At 46.6% G+C, this 13,669-nt stretch overlaps 1 protein-coding gene across 2 annotated transcripts in view; it reads left to right on the plus strand.

Annotated features, from left to right (window-relative positions):
* Positions 1 to 13,669, plus strand: part of HPS1 (HPS1 biogenesis of lysosomal organelles complex 3 subunit 1) — a 34,696-nt gene that overhangs the window by 9,352 nt on the left and 11,675 nt on the right. For both annotated transcript variants that reach the window (XR_006354903.1, XM_043986269.1), the window contains exons 4-14: positions 1,441 to 1,578; positions 2,090 to 2,232; positions 4,841 to 4,949; positions 5,600 to 5,760; positions 6,732 to 6,834; positions 7,055 to 7,168; positions 7,582 to 7,651; positions 9,574 to 9,641; positions 11,117 to 11,284; positions 11,417 to 11,596; positions 13,187 to 13,248. Coding sequence is in view for 1 of the 2 variants with exons in the window: in XM_043986269.1 (XP_043842204.1) it covers positions 1,441 to 1,578; positions 2,090 to 2,232; positions 4,841 to 4,949; positions 5,600 to 5,760; positions 6,732 to 6,834; positions 7,055 to 7,168; positions 7,582 to 7,651; positions 9,574 to 9,641; positions 11,117 to 11,284; positions 11,417 to 11,596; positions 13,187 to 13,248 (1,316 nt within the window). In the remaining variant the exon portion in view is untranslated. The remainder of the gene's footprint in view (positions 1 to 1,440; positions 1,579 to 2,089; positions 2,233 to 4,840; positions 4,950 to 5,599; positions 5,761 to 6,731; positions 6,835 to 7,054; positions 7,169 to 7,581; positions 7,652 to 9,573; positions 9,642 to 11,116; positions 11,285 to 11,416; positions 11,597 to 13,186; positions 13,249 to 13,669) is intronic.

The following is a 13,669-nucleotide window of genomic DNA, read 5'->3' on the forward strand; positions in this document are numbered from 1 at the left end:
TCTTTCTAGGGAAATAAAGGAGTTTGATTTAACAGGTCTCAAAGAAACTCTAGGGCTGATCATGCTTGTTATCTCATTCCCATGAATTTGTGCTGAAGTTAATAAGATGGTATTTGTACAGACTCAGACCCACTGCTTTTTTAATGGATGACAGACCCATCAGTTTAGACCTAGAAGGCACCTTACAGACCTTCTGGTCCTGCCCCTCATTTTATAATTGAGGAAACGGGGGCCCAGGGTGGTTAAGTGATTTGCCCAACACCACACAGGTTGTAAGTGTCAAAGGCTGGATGGGAACCAAGGTCTTCTGACTCCAGAACCAGTGATTTCTCTCTGGCACCATTGGGTAATGGTGGAGCTACAGCAGGGACCTGGCTCTCCTGCCTCCTTGGCCAGCCTTCTTTCCTGCTCTGCCACACTGCCTTATGGGCTCTCCTGGGCTGGCTGACCTTACTTCCTGTTGGATAGTGTGGCCTTCCTGAATCATTTTATAGAATATAAAGAAGAGCCCCTGGAAATCCTCCATAAAACTGAGAGCTGGTTGGGAACCTTCTTGTGACCTTCTCTGAAGTTACAGGATGATGGTGTGATCTCAAAGACTACAGAATTAGAAGGTGCAAACTCAACTGAATGATAGTATCTTGATCTTTAAACTGTTCAATTGATATAAAAACAAATGTTGAAAACGAGCTTTACATGTAACTGGAAAAAAATAAAATACTATTAAGATTGAAAAAAATAAATAAAATGTTCATTTGAAACTCAATGTAAAGAATTTTTTAAAAAACTATAAAAATCTAATTGTGACTTTTTTGGTCTGATTTTTGTTCACCCTGATGAGGAGGCCTATAATAAGAGGTACTGTGGTATAATTGATAAAGTACTGGGAGTGGAACCAGAAAGACCTGGACACAGGTTAGACACTGTGACCCTCAGTCTCCTCATCTGTAAAATGGGGATAATAATAATAGCATCTATTTCATAGGGTTGTTGTAAGAATCAAATGAGAGAATAGATGCAAAGTTCTCTGCAAACCTTAAAGCACTGTAAACATGTGAGCTGTTGTTACCATCATTAATCAGTTAACACTGATCCTCCACCCTTTCATCTCCCCCCTGCCAAAGAAAAGGAGTTATATAGTCTTAGTGTCATAGACTTAGAAGGGACCTCAGAGCTCATCTTATTTTACAAGATGGGGAAAGGGAGGCCATAGGAGGTGTCTAGGGTCACAAGTCCATAAGTAGTATGGAGGGGATTTAAATCCTAATCCATGTCCCTTCCCAGTGCACCAGGCTACTTCTGGAAGGCTGGAATATGCTCCTTTGAATGATCATTTATTGGGGGGGGGTAAATTAGAGACCTGCTACAGGCAGCTGGTATGCTGCAGCACTGTCGCTGTCGGGCATTTCTGATTGTTCCACTCCTTGTCTCCACCCCCAGTTTCCTGCTCTGGAGGACCGCCTCAGCACACTCTTTGCCCCATTGATCATCTCCTCCATGACGATGCTAGAGAAGCTCTCAGACACCTATACCTGCTTCTTAGCTGAGAAGAGCAACCATCTGTATGTTCTTCACCTGGTGAGCATGCTGCCCTAAGGCCTCTGCCCCATGGGGAATGAGGGTCTGGATGTCCTTTCTATAAGCCCCAGAGGGAAGAGACTCTACCTTAGCAGAGGCACCCTCTAGAGAGGGGGCCAACACACAAAAAGGTACGTCTAAGTGCCTTTTGATGATACTGATGAAGGACTGGGTGGTAGCTCAGGCTTAGTACGGGAGAGGCACTCTTAGGTACTGGCCCTTCAGGAATCAATCAACAAGAATTTATTAATCACCTACTCTGTGCTTGGGACTATGCTAGACACTGGCCTACCAATTAGCCCACCAAACAATTATCCACTGCTTACCATATGCTAAGCACTAACCTACATACTAGGCACTGTGCTACAATAAGCATTTATTAAGCACTTACTACGTGCCAGGTAGGTGCTGGGTACTGAGGTTACAAAAGAAAAGGAGTTTACATTCTAATGGGGGGAATGTGGGTTGAGATGAGATGAGGGAATCCTAATTCACTTGACTGTGCTTACAGTTTAGTGAATGCCTATTTATCGCCATCAATGGTGATGGCGCAGAGAGTGAAGATGACCTGCACCGCAAGTTGTATGTACTGAAGCACCTGTTTGAGATGCACTTTGGACTGGTGACCCTGGACAGCCATCTCATCAGGAAGGAGTGAGTCTCCCATTTAGGGGGAAGGGTGTGGTTTGGAGGCAGTTAAGGGAATTCCGTCCATTAATGTTGGCAATACCCAGTGAAGAACCTCCCTCTACTGATAGCTATGTGCAGCCAACTGGTCTGCCTGTGGTCTTCATGGGCCACTTGGAACACTGAGCACTCAGGTGACCTTCCCATGGTCACACAGATTGTTCTTCCTGACACCAAGGCTCCTTTTCTATCCAGATAGGCACCTCTTACCTCTTAAATTACAATGGGGTTTTCCTAAGGCTGTTTCTGACTCTAGTCAGAGCCGGGACATGGAATTTGTGGGACATTTGGCAGGCCCAACTCATCTTCTTCACCCCGGGAAAGGAAAAGTGACTGTAAGTCTACATCTAAAAAAATAGACAGGTTACTGTCCATCAGAGGCATCACATGACTTGATGTGTTGTGGACCACAGAATCATGGCATTAATGTGTGCATTTATAAAAAGTTAGATTTGTTTTAAAAAGAGTTTCTTGTGGGTCCCAGCTCTGTGTATGGTGCTCTGGGCATCTCTCTGTTCACTTTGCCTATCCCTGGTTCCAGCTCTGCATAGTGACTCCCCTACCCATCTGAGGCTTTTTGGATTCCCAAAGATGGGTAGCTATTCAGGGCAGAGTCTCCTGGGCTGTCTTCTCCAGGGACTGAGGGGGGATCCTTTTCTAGCATCTGGATAGTCTCCAAAGTCTCCCCCAGCCCCAAATCATCTGATTCTGTGAATGATTGTTCAAATAGAGTCCTTCAAGATGGTAGCGTAGCAGGGAGAAACAGACGCTGGTTTGCTTGGATCCCAAAGAGGAAGAAGATAATTGTGGGCCCCCTCAGGAATGAGGATTTGAGAAACTGTCCTTTTTCACTTGCCATAAGTGGAAATGATGAGTAAATGCCCCACTATCGTAGGCTGGTAGAGCTTTAAGAGATCTTAGAGATAACCTAGAGCAGAGTCTTCTCACCATTGTGTCTTAGACCCCTTGGGCAGTCTGGAGAAGCTTACAGACCCTTCCCCAATGATGCAAAGATCAAAATACGTAGAACTACCAATTTTTAAATGCATAAGACAAATTACATAGGATCACAAGAGAAATCAATTATATTGAAATGCAGTTTTCAAATTACTTAAAAAACAAGTTCATGAACCCCAGGTTAAGAAGTCTGATATACAACCCCCCATTTAGTCTGAAGGCCAGAGATGCCAAGGTCCCACAGTCAGACGGCAGCAGAGCTGCACTCATGGTGCAGTGAGCCTGCACTTTGAAGGTGTTTTAAATTGCATTTTTCCTTTCTTTTTCTTTTCTTTTTTTTTCTTTCTTTTTTTGCGGGGCAGTGGGGGTTAAGTGACTTGTCCAGGGTCACACAGCTAGTAAGTGTCAAGTGTCTGAGGTCGGATTTGAACTCAGGTCTTCCTGAATCCAGGGCCAGTGCTTTGTCCACTGCACCACCTAGCTGCCCCTGAAGGTAGCTCTGTGCCTCTCCCCCCCACCCCCCCACTCCTCCCAGAGCCCAGTCCAGTGCCTGGCACAGAGAAGCACTAATCTGTGTTTGTCTAGTCAAGTAGAATTCAGGGAGAGCATTAACAGGCTCTAAGAGGAGGGATTCTTAACCTTTTGGTGTTATGGATTCATTCTTCCCATAGCCTTCGCCCACTGAATTGAGACAGAATTTGTTTCAGTTTTATTTTGTCTTAGTAAGAATGAACCTGATTCTGTCCTTGCATTTAATTAACTGGCATAAGAAGCTCTTGATGTGGAAACTCCCTTCATTTATGCCAGTCGCAACTAGTCTGCAACTGATAGTCTTTGAGCAGTTTGTGTCTGGTGAAGCCTTCATGGACACCCCTTCTCAGAGTAATGTCTTTAAGTTGCATAAAATAAAATGCATTTCATGACAACAGAAATCAATTATATTGAAATATAGTTCTAAAAAAACAAGGGGCAGCTAGGTGGCACAGTGGATAAAGCACTGGCCCTAGATTCAGGAGGACCTGAGTTCAAATCCAGCCTCAGACACTTGACACTTACTAGCTGTGTGACCCTGGGCAAGTCACTTAACCCCCATTGCCCCACCAAAAAAAGAGTTAGAAAAAGAAAGAAATATAGTTATAAAAATATTTTTAAAAAGACAAAATTCACAGACCCCAGGTTAAGAACCTACCTAGAGAAAGAAGACGGTGTGTGTGTGTGTGTGTGTGTGTGAGAGAGAGAGAGAGAGTGAGCGAGAGAGCGAGCATGAGCGAGAGAGCGAGCATGAGCGAGAGAGCGAGCATGAGCGAGAGAGCGAGCATGAGCGAGAGCACTCGCAGGCAAGTGAGTGAACCTAAGTGTTTCTGTATGGATCCCATATCTGTGTGCATGTGTTTATTTGGGGTGCTAGAGGCATGCCCATCCCTCCTGCTTATGCTCTGCCCTGGTTACCGTCTTGCGTCTCATTATTTTTTTCTCTGCTGAGATGGGGCTGGGGGTAAGAAAAGGGAAACAGTGGTTTGTTTACTGAATAACTTTAGTCATTTAGGATTCAGGGTTTGACTGGGCTTGGAGCTGACCTGGCTTTCTCTTATCACCCCTGACCCTGACCCAATTCTAGGCTCCGGCCCTCAGACCTGCAGAAACGCACCCAAGTGTGGGCCCTCTTCCAGAGCCTGCTTCATACCTACGGCCGCCTCAGAGAGCAAGAGCAGAGTTTTATGGTGGAGGTAACTTCTGTGGGGCCCTGAGGTGGGAGTAGGGATCCCTGCCCTGAAACTTCTGTGCTGTGAGATGCTAGACGATAAATGTAGGCCCAGGGCCACCTTGGCTGTCCTGAAAATGCAGAGACCCCCAGTCTGAGTTCTCCTTTTTCAGATGGGCGATGCCGCCAGGGTACCACCGAGCTCCTAGGAAAGATGGCAGCCTCTGGATTATAAGAGCATTGATTTAGAGCTGAAGGGGCCTTAGAGGCCATTGAGTTCAGTCCCCTCATTTTACAGATGAGGAAACTGAGGCAAGGAGGGGTCAAGAAACTCATCTGGGGCCCCAGCTAGGAGGCATCTCAGGCAGGACTCACATTCGGGTCTTTCTGACTCCATGTCCAGTATTGCTTTGCCTGCCTTCCCATCGTTAGTAAACATGCCTCCTTCTGTGCCAGGCTAAGTCTGCACTCTCCATGGGAGGTGTTTTCTTTAGCGTTTCCCAAGCCAGCCAGGCCCCTAAAGTCACCCACAGTTGGGGGTGGGTTACTGAAGTAGGTTTCTCCACCATCACCACGGTGGCTGTTCTCACTCATCCTCCATGTCGTGGGTAGCAAGGGATGATCAGGGCCATATTTTGGTAGTTTCTTTACCTGCACATCCCTCTACCTGAGTAGGCTGTCGAGAGGCTAATCCACCCCCAGCTCTGTGAACTATGTATCGAGGCCCTGGAAGATCACGTTGTTCACCACATTAATACCCGTTCTGAGCATGGCGGTGAAGAGGTCCTCCATGCCTTCCTGCTTGTCCACACCAAACTGCTGGCCTTCTACTCCAGGTGAGCCCCGAAGCTTCCTGCCAATAGAGAGAGAGACCTGCCACTTGCTTTTAAGGGAGAGGTCCCTGGCCCCCACTTCCCTCTGCTCACAGTCTCCTCTGCCCCCAGCCCAATTCTGCTCTCTCCCTTCTTGCTAGCTTGCAGTTCAGCCCTTGGTTATAGAATCTTGTGTCCCACCCATTGTGTCACATAGGAAAGTGCTAATCTTCCCAATAAAAGACTCATAGAATTTGAGGGGTTGGGAGGGACCTCAGAGATGGTCTTGTCCTACCCAAACACAACAGGGATCCCTCCTGAAACATGTCTGACAAAGGGGTCAGGGAGAGGTCATCCAGTGCTTCTCTTAAAGACCTCCAAGGAAGGGGAACCCAATCCCTTTCTAGGAATCCCATTCTACTTTTGGACCATTCTTATTTTAACTAAGTTTAAATGCGTTAAGTAACATTTCAAAGTTTTCCAAAAATATTTTCATGTTATCTTAATTGAGCATCAATTGAGGTAGCTACTAGAAGATTTTTATTACTCCGGTGTTACAAATGAGAAAATTGAGGACCAAATGGTTAAGTGACTTATCCATGTTCTCACAACTAGTGCCAGAGGCATGGTTTTGAACCCAGAGCTTCTCGATTCCAAGCCTAGTGCTTTATCCACTCCTCCACCATGACTCACAGAAAAATCGTCAGCTCTCTGAAGACAGGGGCCATGTCTTATACTGATTTCATGATATGTCCTGCACTTTGTTTTTCTGTTTTTAATCTTCATATTGGCAATCCTATCTTTTCCTCAATCTCAGTGCCGGTGACGTTGTCCAGGACACAGCCCGACCCACTCTTTCATCCTGCACTTTGCTCCATATCTTCTTACCTACCCATCCCTGGAGATCCCCGGCACTCCATCTGAGAACCCTTTGGAAAGGGGAGAAGCATCCCTGGGGCCCTTCATAACCTGTTGCCTCTCCCCTGTGTTTGCAGCTATCACGCTAGTCCCCTGCGCTCAGCAGATCTCCTCTCCCTCCTTCTCGTGGTTCAGGACCTGTACCCCAGTGACAGCTCATCAGAAGAGAGCTGCATTCAGGTTCTCAGTCAATTCCCTGGGAACTGGCCTGGGGCTGGGTGTGGGGCTGCTGGGTGGAAGGGGAATGGGTCACAGAGTGAGGGGGAGAAGGCGTACATAACTCTTCTCTCTGTAGGCCTGCCCCCTATATGAAATACTGGGAGGAATGATGCAAAGTCCAGACATGTTCCCATGGAATGCTCTCAGCTTACCCACCAACCTCTATCTCAATTTGCTATAGGCTGCCCAAGAAAAGCCATCCTGCCAGAGACCCAGCAACAGCCAGAACATTCCTGTGCAGCAAATGAGAAGCCCTGGCCCATATTCACGCACTAGGAGGAGTTCGGAGGAGACGGTGGGTACCATGGGCGTGGGGGGCCTCTTTGGAGCATCAGAGCCACCTTGGTCCTCTCATAAACTTCCACCCTGGATAAGAGAGCAAGGTAGCCTTGGGCATGCCTTCAGTCCCTGCTGCTGGGGAGCTTAAGGCTGATGGGTCTCTTGAGTTTGGAAGGCCGAGCTGCGCAGAACTGTGCCGGCCTGGCGTCTGCAGTCCCTGAGGGCAGCATTAACATGCTGAGTCTCTGTGTTGGTCAGAGCTCCTGTGCCAGTCAGTAGTGGGGTTGGGCCCACAGGTGGCTGCTATACTTCCACCCTGGGCAAGCTACAGCAGGCCAGGCTGAAAAAAGTCTGAGAGACTCCCAAGTGAGAGCCATCTAGAAGAACCTACTTGTTTTTGAGCCCATGCTCCCTCCTCCTTTCTTACAGGAGACGGATAGTCTCTCAATGCCCGAAGAATACTACACCCCAACACCCTCCCCTGGTGGACGGAGCTCAGGTAAGACCCAGAGCCACAGGGCAGAGAAAGGAAACCAAAGGAAGAAAGTGCCAGGTCCAGAGGATCAGACCCAAGCTCCTACATGGAACCTTCTAGAAGCCTCCTTCTCAGAGCAGAGTTAGCCTAATTGTTACACATGCACACCTCTCACCCCTGTCCCTGACGTGGAGTAAAAAAACAGAGGTGTACCACGAGGCTTCTTCCCCTCTGCCTCTCTCCAGCTGGGAGGAAACACCTCTTTCCCAGGCAAGTCTCCAAAGTGCAGTGATCCCTCCTGTGCAAGGGAGAGAGGCAGCACAGTGGAGTGGGGGTGGCACGTGGGATGGGGAGGTGGGGGAGACCTGGGTTTGAGTCCCAGCCTTGCCAGAAATACTCTCTATTACCTTAGGCAAACCACTTCCGCTCTTGGTGTTTCAGTGTCCTTATCTATAAAAGGAAAGGATTGGATGGCCCTGTCTCTAAACTCTCTTCCGGCTTCAAATGTGTATGATTGGCTGGTTGTTCACAGAAATACAACTTGCCATCATTTTTGACTACACAATAAATGGACTGTTAAAAAGAACTTTATAAATACTATCTCATTTTATCCTCACAACTCCAGGAAGTAAGTGCTATTATTATATCCATTTTACAGATGAAAAAAATGAGGCTGGTGGAGGTTAATTGACTTGTGCACTCATCATTCAGCTAGAAGTATCTGAGGCAGGATTTGAAGAAGAGGCTCAGGTCCTCTAGGCCCAGCAGTACTCTCTACTGTACCACCTCCCTGTAGAGAATGATATACCTATATCACTTGCTTTGTAATATTGTGATGAAGAAAGTGTGCTTTTCAGACCCCAGAGCACTCTATAAATTCATAAAAGATAAGTGAAGGGCTCAGGCACAAATAGGAGGATTGGTCTCAGCCAGAGAAAAGCCCTTTCACCATCAGAGGCTGGTGCAAAGGAAGAGAGAACATAGAGGTATTTTAAGGTATAGAAGGGGGAGAAGAATAAGTTCACAATGTATAACTTCTGTTTTCCTCAGGAAAGGAGGTGAAGTGTCCTGCAGTGAGCACCCACGAAGCCATTTTATAGGATACAAAGTCTCCAGCTTACAGAGGATTTGTTTCTAAAAGTTCCCTTGTCAGTCATTTGAAACTAAGCATGTTTGCCCCACACAGTGTTGTACCTGGTGATTATAGGCAGTGAAAATATAATAGGAAACAGCACTGTGGCAGATACATAGCTTGCTATTTTTGATACTTTGTTCAATTACAATCTTTATTAAATAGACATTTTTGTAAGCTGGCTTGTGATCTGAACCATATACAACATAGTATGGAAAAATGCATTCTGTAGTGAATGTGAAATATCTATATCATCCCTGCCCTTGCAGCCACTGAGTGAATTGTGGGGGAAAGGATGAGCTATTGGGAAGGCATTCCAAGGAATTTTGGTAGAGGAGCAGGTGTATGTTTGGAAAGTGGGGGCGGGGAGGGGAGATGATATGCTTAGAGCCTCCAATCTGTAGGATCTTTACAGGACTTCTGTCACCCAGACCTCTGCTTTAGCTGCATCTTGGGTCCTCCCTGTAGAAGAGATCATGATAGCTCTGAGAACATGTTTCCTTTCTAACAGCCCCAAGTATTTTTGTTGTGGTGACACACAGTGAGCAGGGAGCAAGAAAGAAATATGGTTACTTAGAAAATGGCCTGAATTCCAGGAAATCCCACTGTACACTTTAGCCAGAACTTTCTGGTAACAGGCTGAGGATGCCCTCTTGAGAGGCCCAAGAGCAAGATGGCCCATTCTGCCTCATGCTATAGTCATTGCCTGTGTCAGCAGATCTCTCTGCTCCAGTAATTTTCATTCTGGGCCATACCTCTAAGCTCTCTCCTTTGGGATGGGGCAGACAACACATAATTCCTTTGTAACTTGCAGGAAGTACCATCTGGCTGGAGGGGGGGACTCCACCAGTTGGTGGGGATGCTGATGCTGCCTTTGTCCAGGTGAGTTCCTCTCGGGGGATGAGTGGACTTATCCTGGGACTTCAATGGACCCTTTTTGTGGATAGGCTTTTGAACCAAGGGAGACTCCCAGCCCCCCCCCCACTTCCTTCTCCTCTAGAACTGAGGGTCTTCCTCTTTTTAAAAAATTTTAAAATTTATTTTGTTTTTGTGGAGTAATGAGGGTTAAGTGACTTGCCCAAGGTCACACAGCTAGTGTCAAGTGTCTGAAGCTGGATTTGAACTCAGGTACTCCTGAATCCAAGGCCGGTGCTTTTTCCACTGAGCCACCTAGCTGCCCTGGTCTTCCTTTTTTTAACAAGGTGCATACATATTGCCAAAGCCCAGTGGATTAGGGTCTGTGGATGAGGAATTTAGACCTAGGGCAAATCCCAGCCCTAGTTAAAGCCTGGCCCCTTCTAGCAAAGCCCTAGTACCAGTTTCCTCACAGAAGTATAGGTAGAGCACTGAACTTGAGATCAGGATTACCTGACTTCATATTCTAATATATGTATGCCTAACTAGCTGTGTGACCCTTAGCAAATTACTTAACCTCTCTGGGCCTCAGTTTCTTCATTTATAAAATGAGGAGGTTGGACATGGTCATCTCCAAGGGTGCTTCCAGCCCTAAATCCATGGTCTTTTGAATCTATGATATTCATATGATGAATTCGTTATTCCCAAGAACTAGGGGACAGTTGGAGCATACTTTCTCATATTGTCTTTAACACATCTTAAATATATTCCATCAAGAGTTGAGGTGTTCAGGGGCAGCTAGGTGGCACAGTAGATAAAGCATCGGCCCTGGATTCAGGAGTACCTGAGTTCAAATCCGGCCTCAGACACTTGACACTTACTAGCTGTGTGACCCTGGGCAAGTCACTTAACCTCCATTGCCCCAGGGGGAAAAAAAAGAGTTGAGGTGTTCAGTATGGCCTCCTGGTTCAAGTCCACCCACTAGTTGTGATCACATATTCCCTTTGTGTCCTAGTTTCTCCACTTGCAAAATTTGTTATTTTTGAGATACCAAAGAACTGAGAGAACAGCCTAGGGCTATGTAACTTTAAATATCTTAATTTTAAAATTAAATACTTAACTTTAAGCTATTTTAATGTTCTTGGAGAGGCAGGATACTATGTGTCATTCTACCACATCTCCCAGTTTTCTCCCTCTTTCCTCTTCTGTTTCTCCATCTCACCCCATTTTCCCATCTATCCACCATAGCAATCTTTTTTCCGGATTGTAAGGTAGAGTGATGTGCAGAAATCAGAAAGAACAGGATGGTTGTATCTTGGGAAGTTGAACGAAGAAGCAATAATTTAAGAGCTGAACTGTTTGGATCTGGAGATAGATTTCTCCTGCCCCTGTCACAAGACAAGGAAATTCATGAAACTGACTCTTGAGGAGGGCAGAGCTAGTCTTATTTCAAAATAACTCCACGCTGTCCTCTCACCCACATCTCTGTCTTCCTGAATTAGATAGCAGAGGACACCTTGCAAACACTGGTCTTCCCCTCTCCTGAGCCTTTCAATCCCAGGAGGATTTTCCTTGATGCAACTCTAAAGGAGAGCCATTGCATTATGATGCCTCACACCATGTACTGCTTGCCCCTCTGGCCCGGCATCTCTATGGTGCTTCTAACCAAGGTAAGAGAGTCGGCTTGGACTGGCTCTGGGTGGCTCCTCCAGACCCAGCTGCTTTTTCTCCTGCTCAGGGCAGGAAGTTCTTTTCTTTAGACCCCTCACCCCACCCTCACCCCCTCTGCTTTCTCCCTGCAGAGTCCCACCTGCCACATGGCTTTCTCCCTTTACCAACTGCTGGAAGGGTTTTCAGTACTAGAGAAGAAACTGAAGGAAAGACAAGAAGTGGGGAGTGCCTTTCGTTCCCAGCCCCTTCTAGGGGACTTGCGCCAGAGGATGGACAAATTTGTGAAGAATCGAGGAGGACAAGATATTCAGGTCAGACTTCAGCCTCATAGGAAATCAGACCCAAAGCTCACACACACACCCATCCCCCAGGGAGAAAGAAAGGCTCCTTGTGCTCCTTAGGGACACCAGGGAATCAGAAAACCAAAATACGGAATTCAAAGAGAAATGCAGGACTTTTAAACCCTTGAGTTCAGGAACAAGGTATTTTTGTTAATCAGTCAGGTTAACAGGATTATCATAAATTCCAGCTATGACTCACCAATTATCAAGTAACTTAAAATTCAATTCACATGTATTTTTTTAGGTTAATATCCTAGAGTATATATGTGTTAATATCCTAGAGTACATATATTATAGTGTTTCAATTACTTGGGCTTTTTAAAAAATTAAGTTTCATTTCTTCAGTTAACAAAAATCTATTCTCTCTCCCTTCCATCTTCCTCCATTGTGGGGGGGAAAAACCTGGAAAAAACAAAACCATTATCACAAATACACATAGTCAAGCAAAGGGATGCCTGCATCGGTCACGCCTGAAAGAATATATCTCAGTCTCCACCCTTGGTCAGCTCTTAGTCCGGAGGAGGGTGGGGGTCGTGTTTCATCCAGAGTCCTCTGAAATTATGGTTGGTCACTTCACATATATTTGTGAAACACCTATTCTGTACCTACCACCGTGCCAGGTGCTGTGTAAACTCACAGCAACCTAAGTGTAACCCGTGATCTTGCCCTTGAGGAGATTCTAGTCCGATCATAAAAGTTGTATCCATATACAGTAACAATGTGCACCAGCAGTGGGGCATACACCCAGTACTGCAGAAAAGGAGGGAGAAATGGAAGACCAGGACAAGCTGGAGAAGTGGGGGGGGGGGGGATGCCTTGGAGATGACGGCACTGATGAAGTTGGGCTTCGAAAGGTGGGTAGGAGTTGGATAGGCCAGGAGGAAAGGGAGATCATCTGAGGTGAGGAGAGCAGTGCGGTGGCCTTTGCGCATAGTAGGTATTTAATAATTATGGCTTGAATGGAAGTCAGCCCTACAATTGGGCAGAGAAGAGGAACTTCATGGCATACTTTGGGGAAGGTGGAGAGACCGGCCAGTTTGAAAGAAAAAGTGGTACAGAACAGTGGGGGATAAATATGGAAGGAGGGCAGCTGGGGCCAGGCTAGAGAGGGCCTTGACTGCAAAGATGCTAAGTTTAGCTCGCTTCCTTTGGCAGTGGGACATTGATTGGAAATGTGTAAGCAAAGGAATGATGTAGTGAAGGTCATGTTTTAGAAGGGTGAGCCTGATGTCACTGTGAAAAATGAAGTCCAAGCAGGAGGAAGTAAAGTATTCAGAATATTAAAGCACAGCTGGGTCTTTGATGATTCTGGAGGCATTTGGGGATCTTGTAGTGCCTCAGGGCCAACATCCTTAATGTGCATTAGCATTGGCTTAGGTGGACAAAAGAGCTGGCTCCTAGGATGGCATACCAGGTGTTTACTGACTAAAACGAATTCTGAAGTGATCATAAACACTTAGGAGGCCCCGGGGCCTCAAGCCTAGTAACAGCATTGCTGGGGCAGGGCAGAGGGTCCTGGGGTGGGGTCTGTATCCCCAAAGTTATTTATCCTCATTTCAGAGCTCCTGGCTGGAATTTAAGAACAAAGCTTTCTCCAGAAGTGACCAAGGGTCCCCCTTGGAGTAAGTATGGGCACTAGAGGAAAAGGGTTGGGTGCAGAGAGGAGGGTACATGGGAGGGAATATTAAAGGTGGGCAGCTCCCAGGCTCCTCACTGCCCTGATTGTCTGATTCTAAGATGACAGAAAGGAACCAGGCAGAGCTCGGTAAACTCAGAGCAGGAGAGAATTTCCAGGGAAGAGTATGATTGAGGAAGAGAGAACACCAGGAGACAGACCGAGGCTCTAGTAGGTGGGGGGGGGGGTGGCCAAGACAAGTAGATAGAGCGGAACTAAGGGAAGAGAGGAGACGTGTGTGTTCAGCATCCACCTTCTCTTCGGTGCCCGGTCCTGTAGATCTGCCTGTCCCTCCCTTTAGGAGGGGAGTCCCTGGGGGGGCAGGGACTAGGTTTAGCCTTTCTGTGCATCTTTAGCACTTAGCTGAA

This window comes from Dromiciops gliroides, chromosome 2 (genome assembly GCF_019393635.1).
Source record: "Dromiciops gliroides isolate mDroGli1 chromosome 2, mDroGli1.pri, whole genome shotgun sequence".
Taxonomy (NCBI): Eukaryota; Metazoa; Chordata; class Mammalia; order Microbiotheria; family Microbiotheriidae; genus Dromiciops; species Dromiciops gliroides.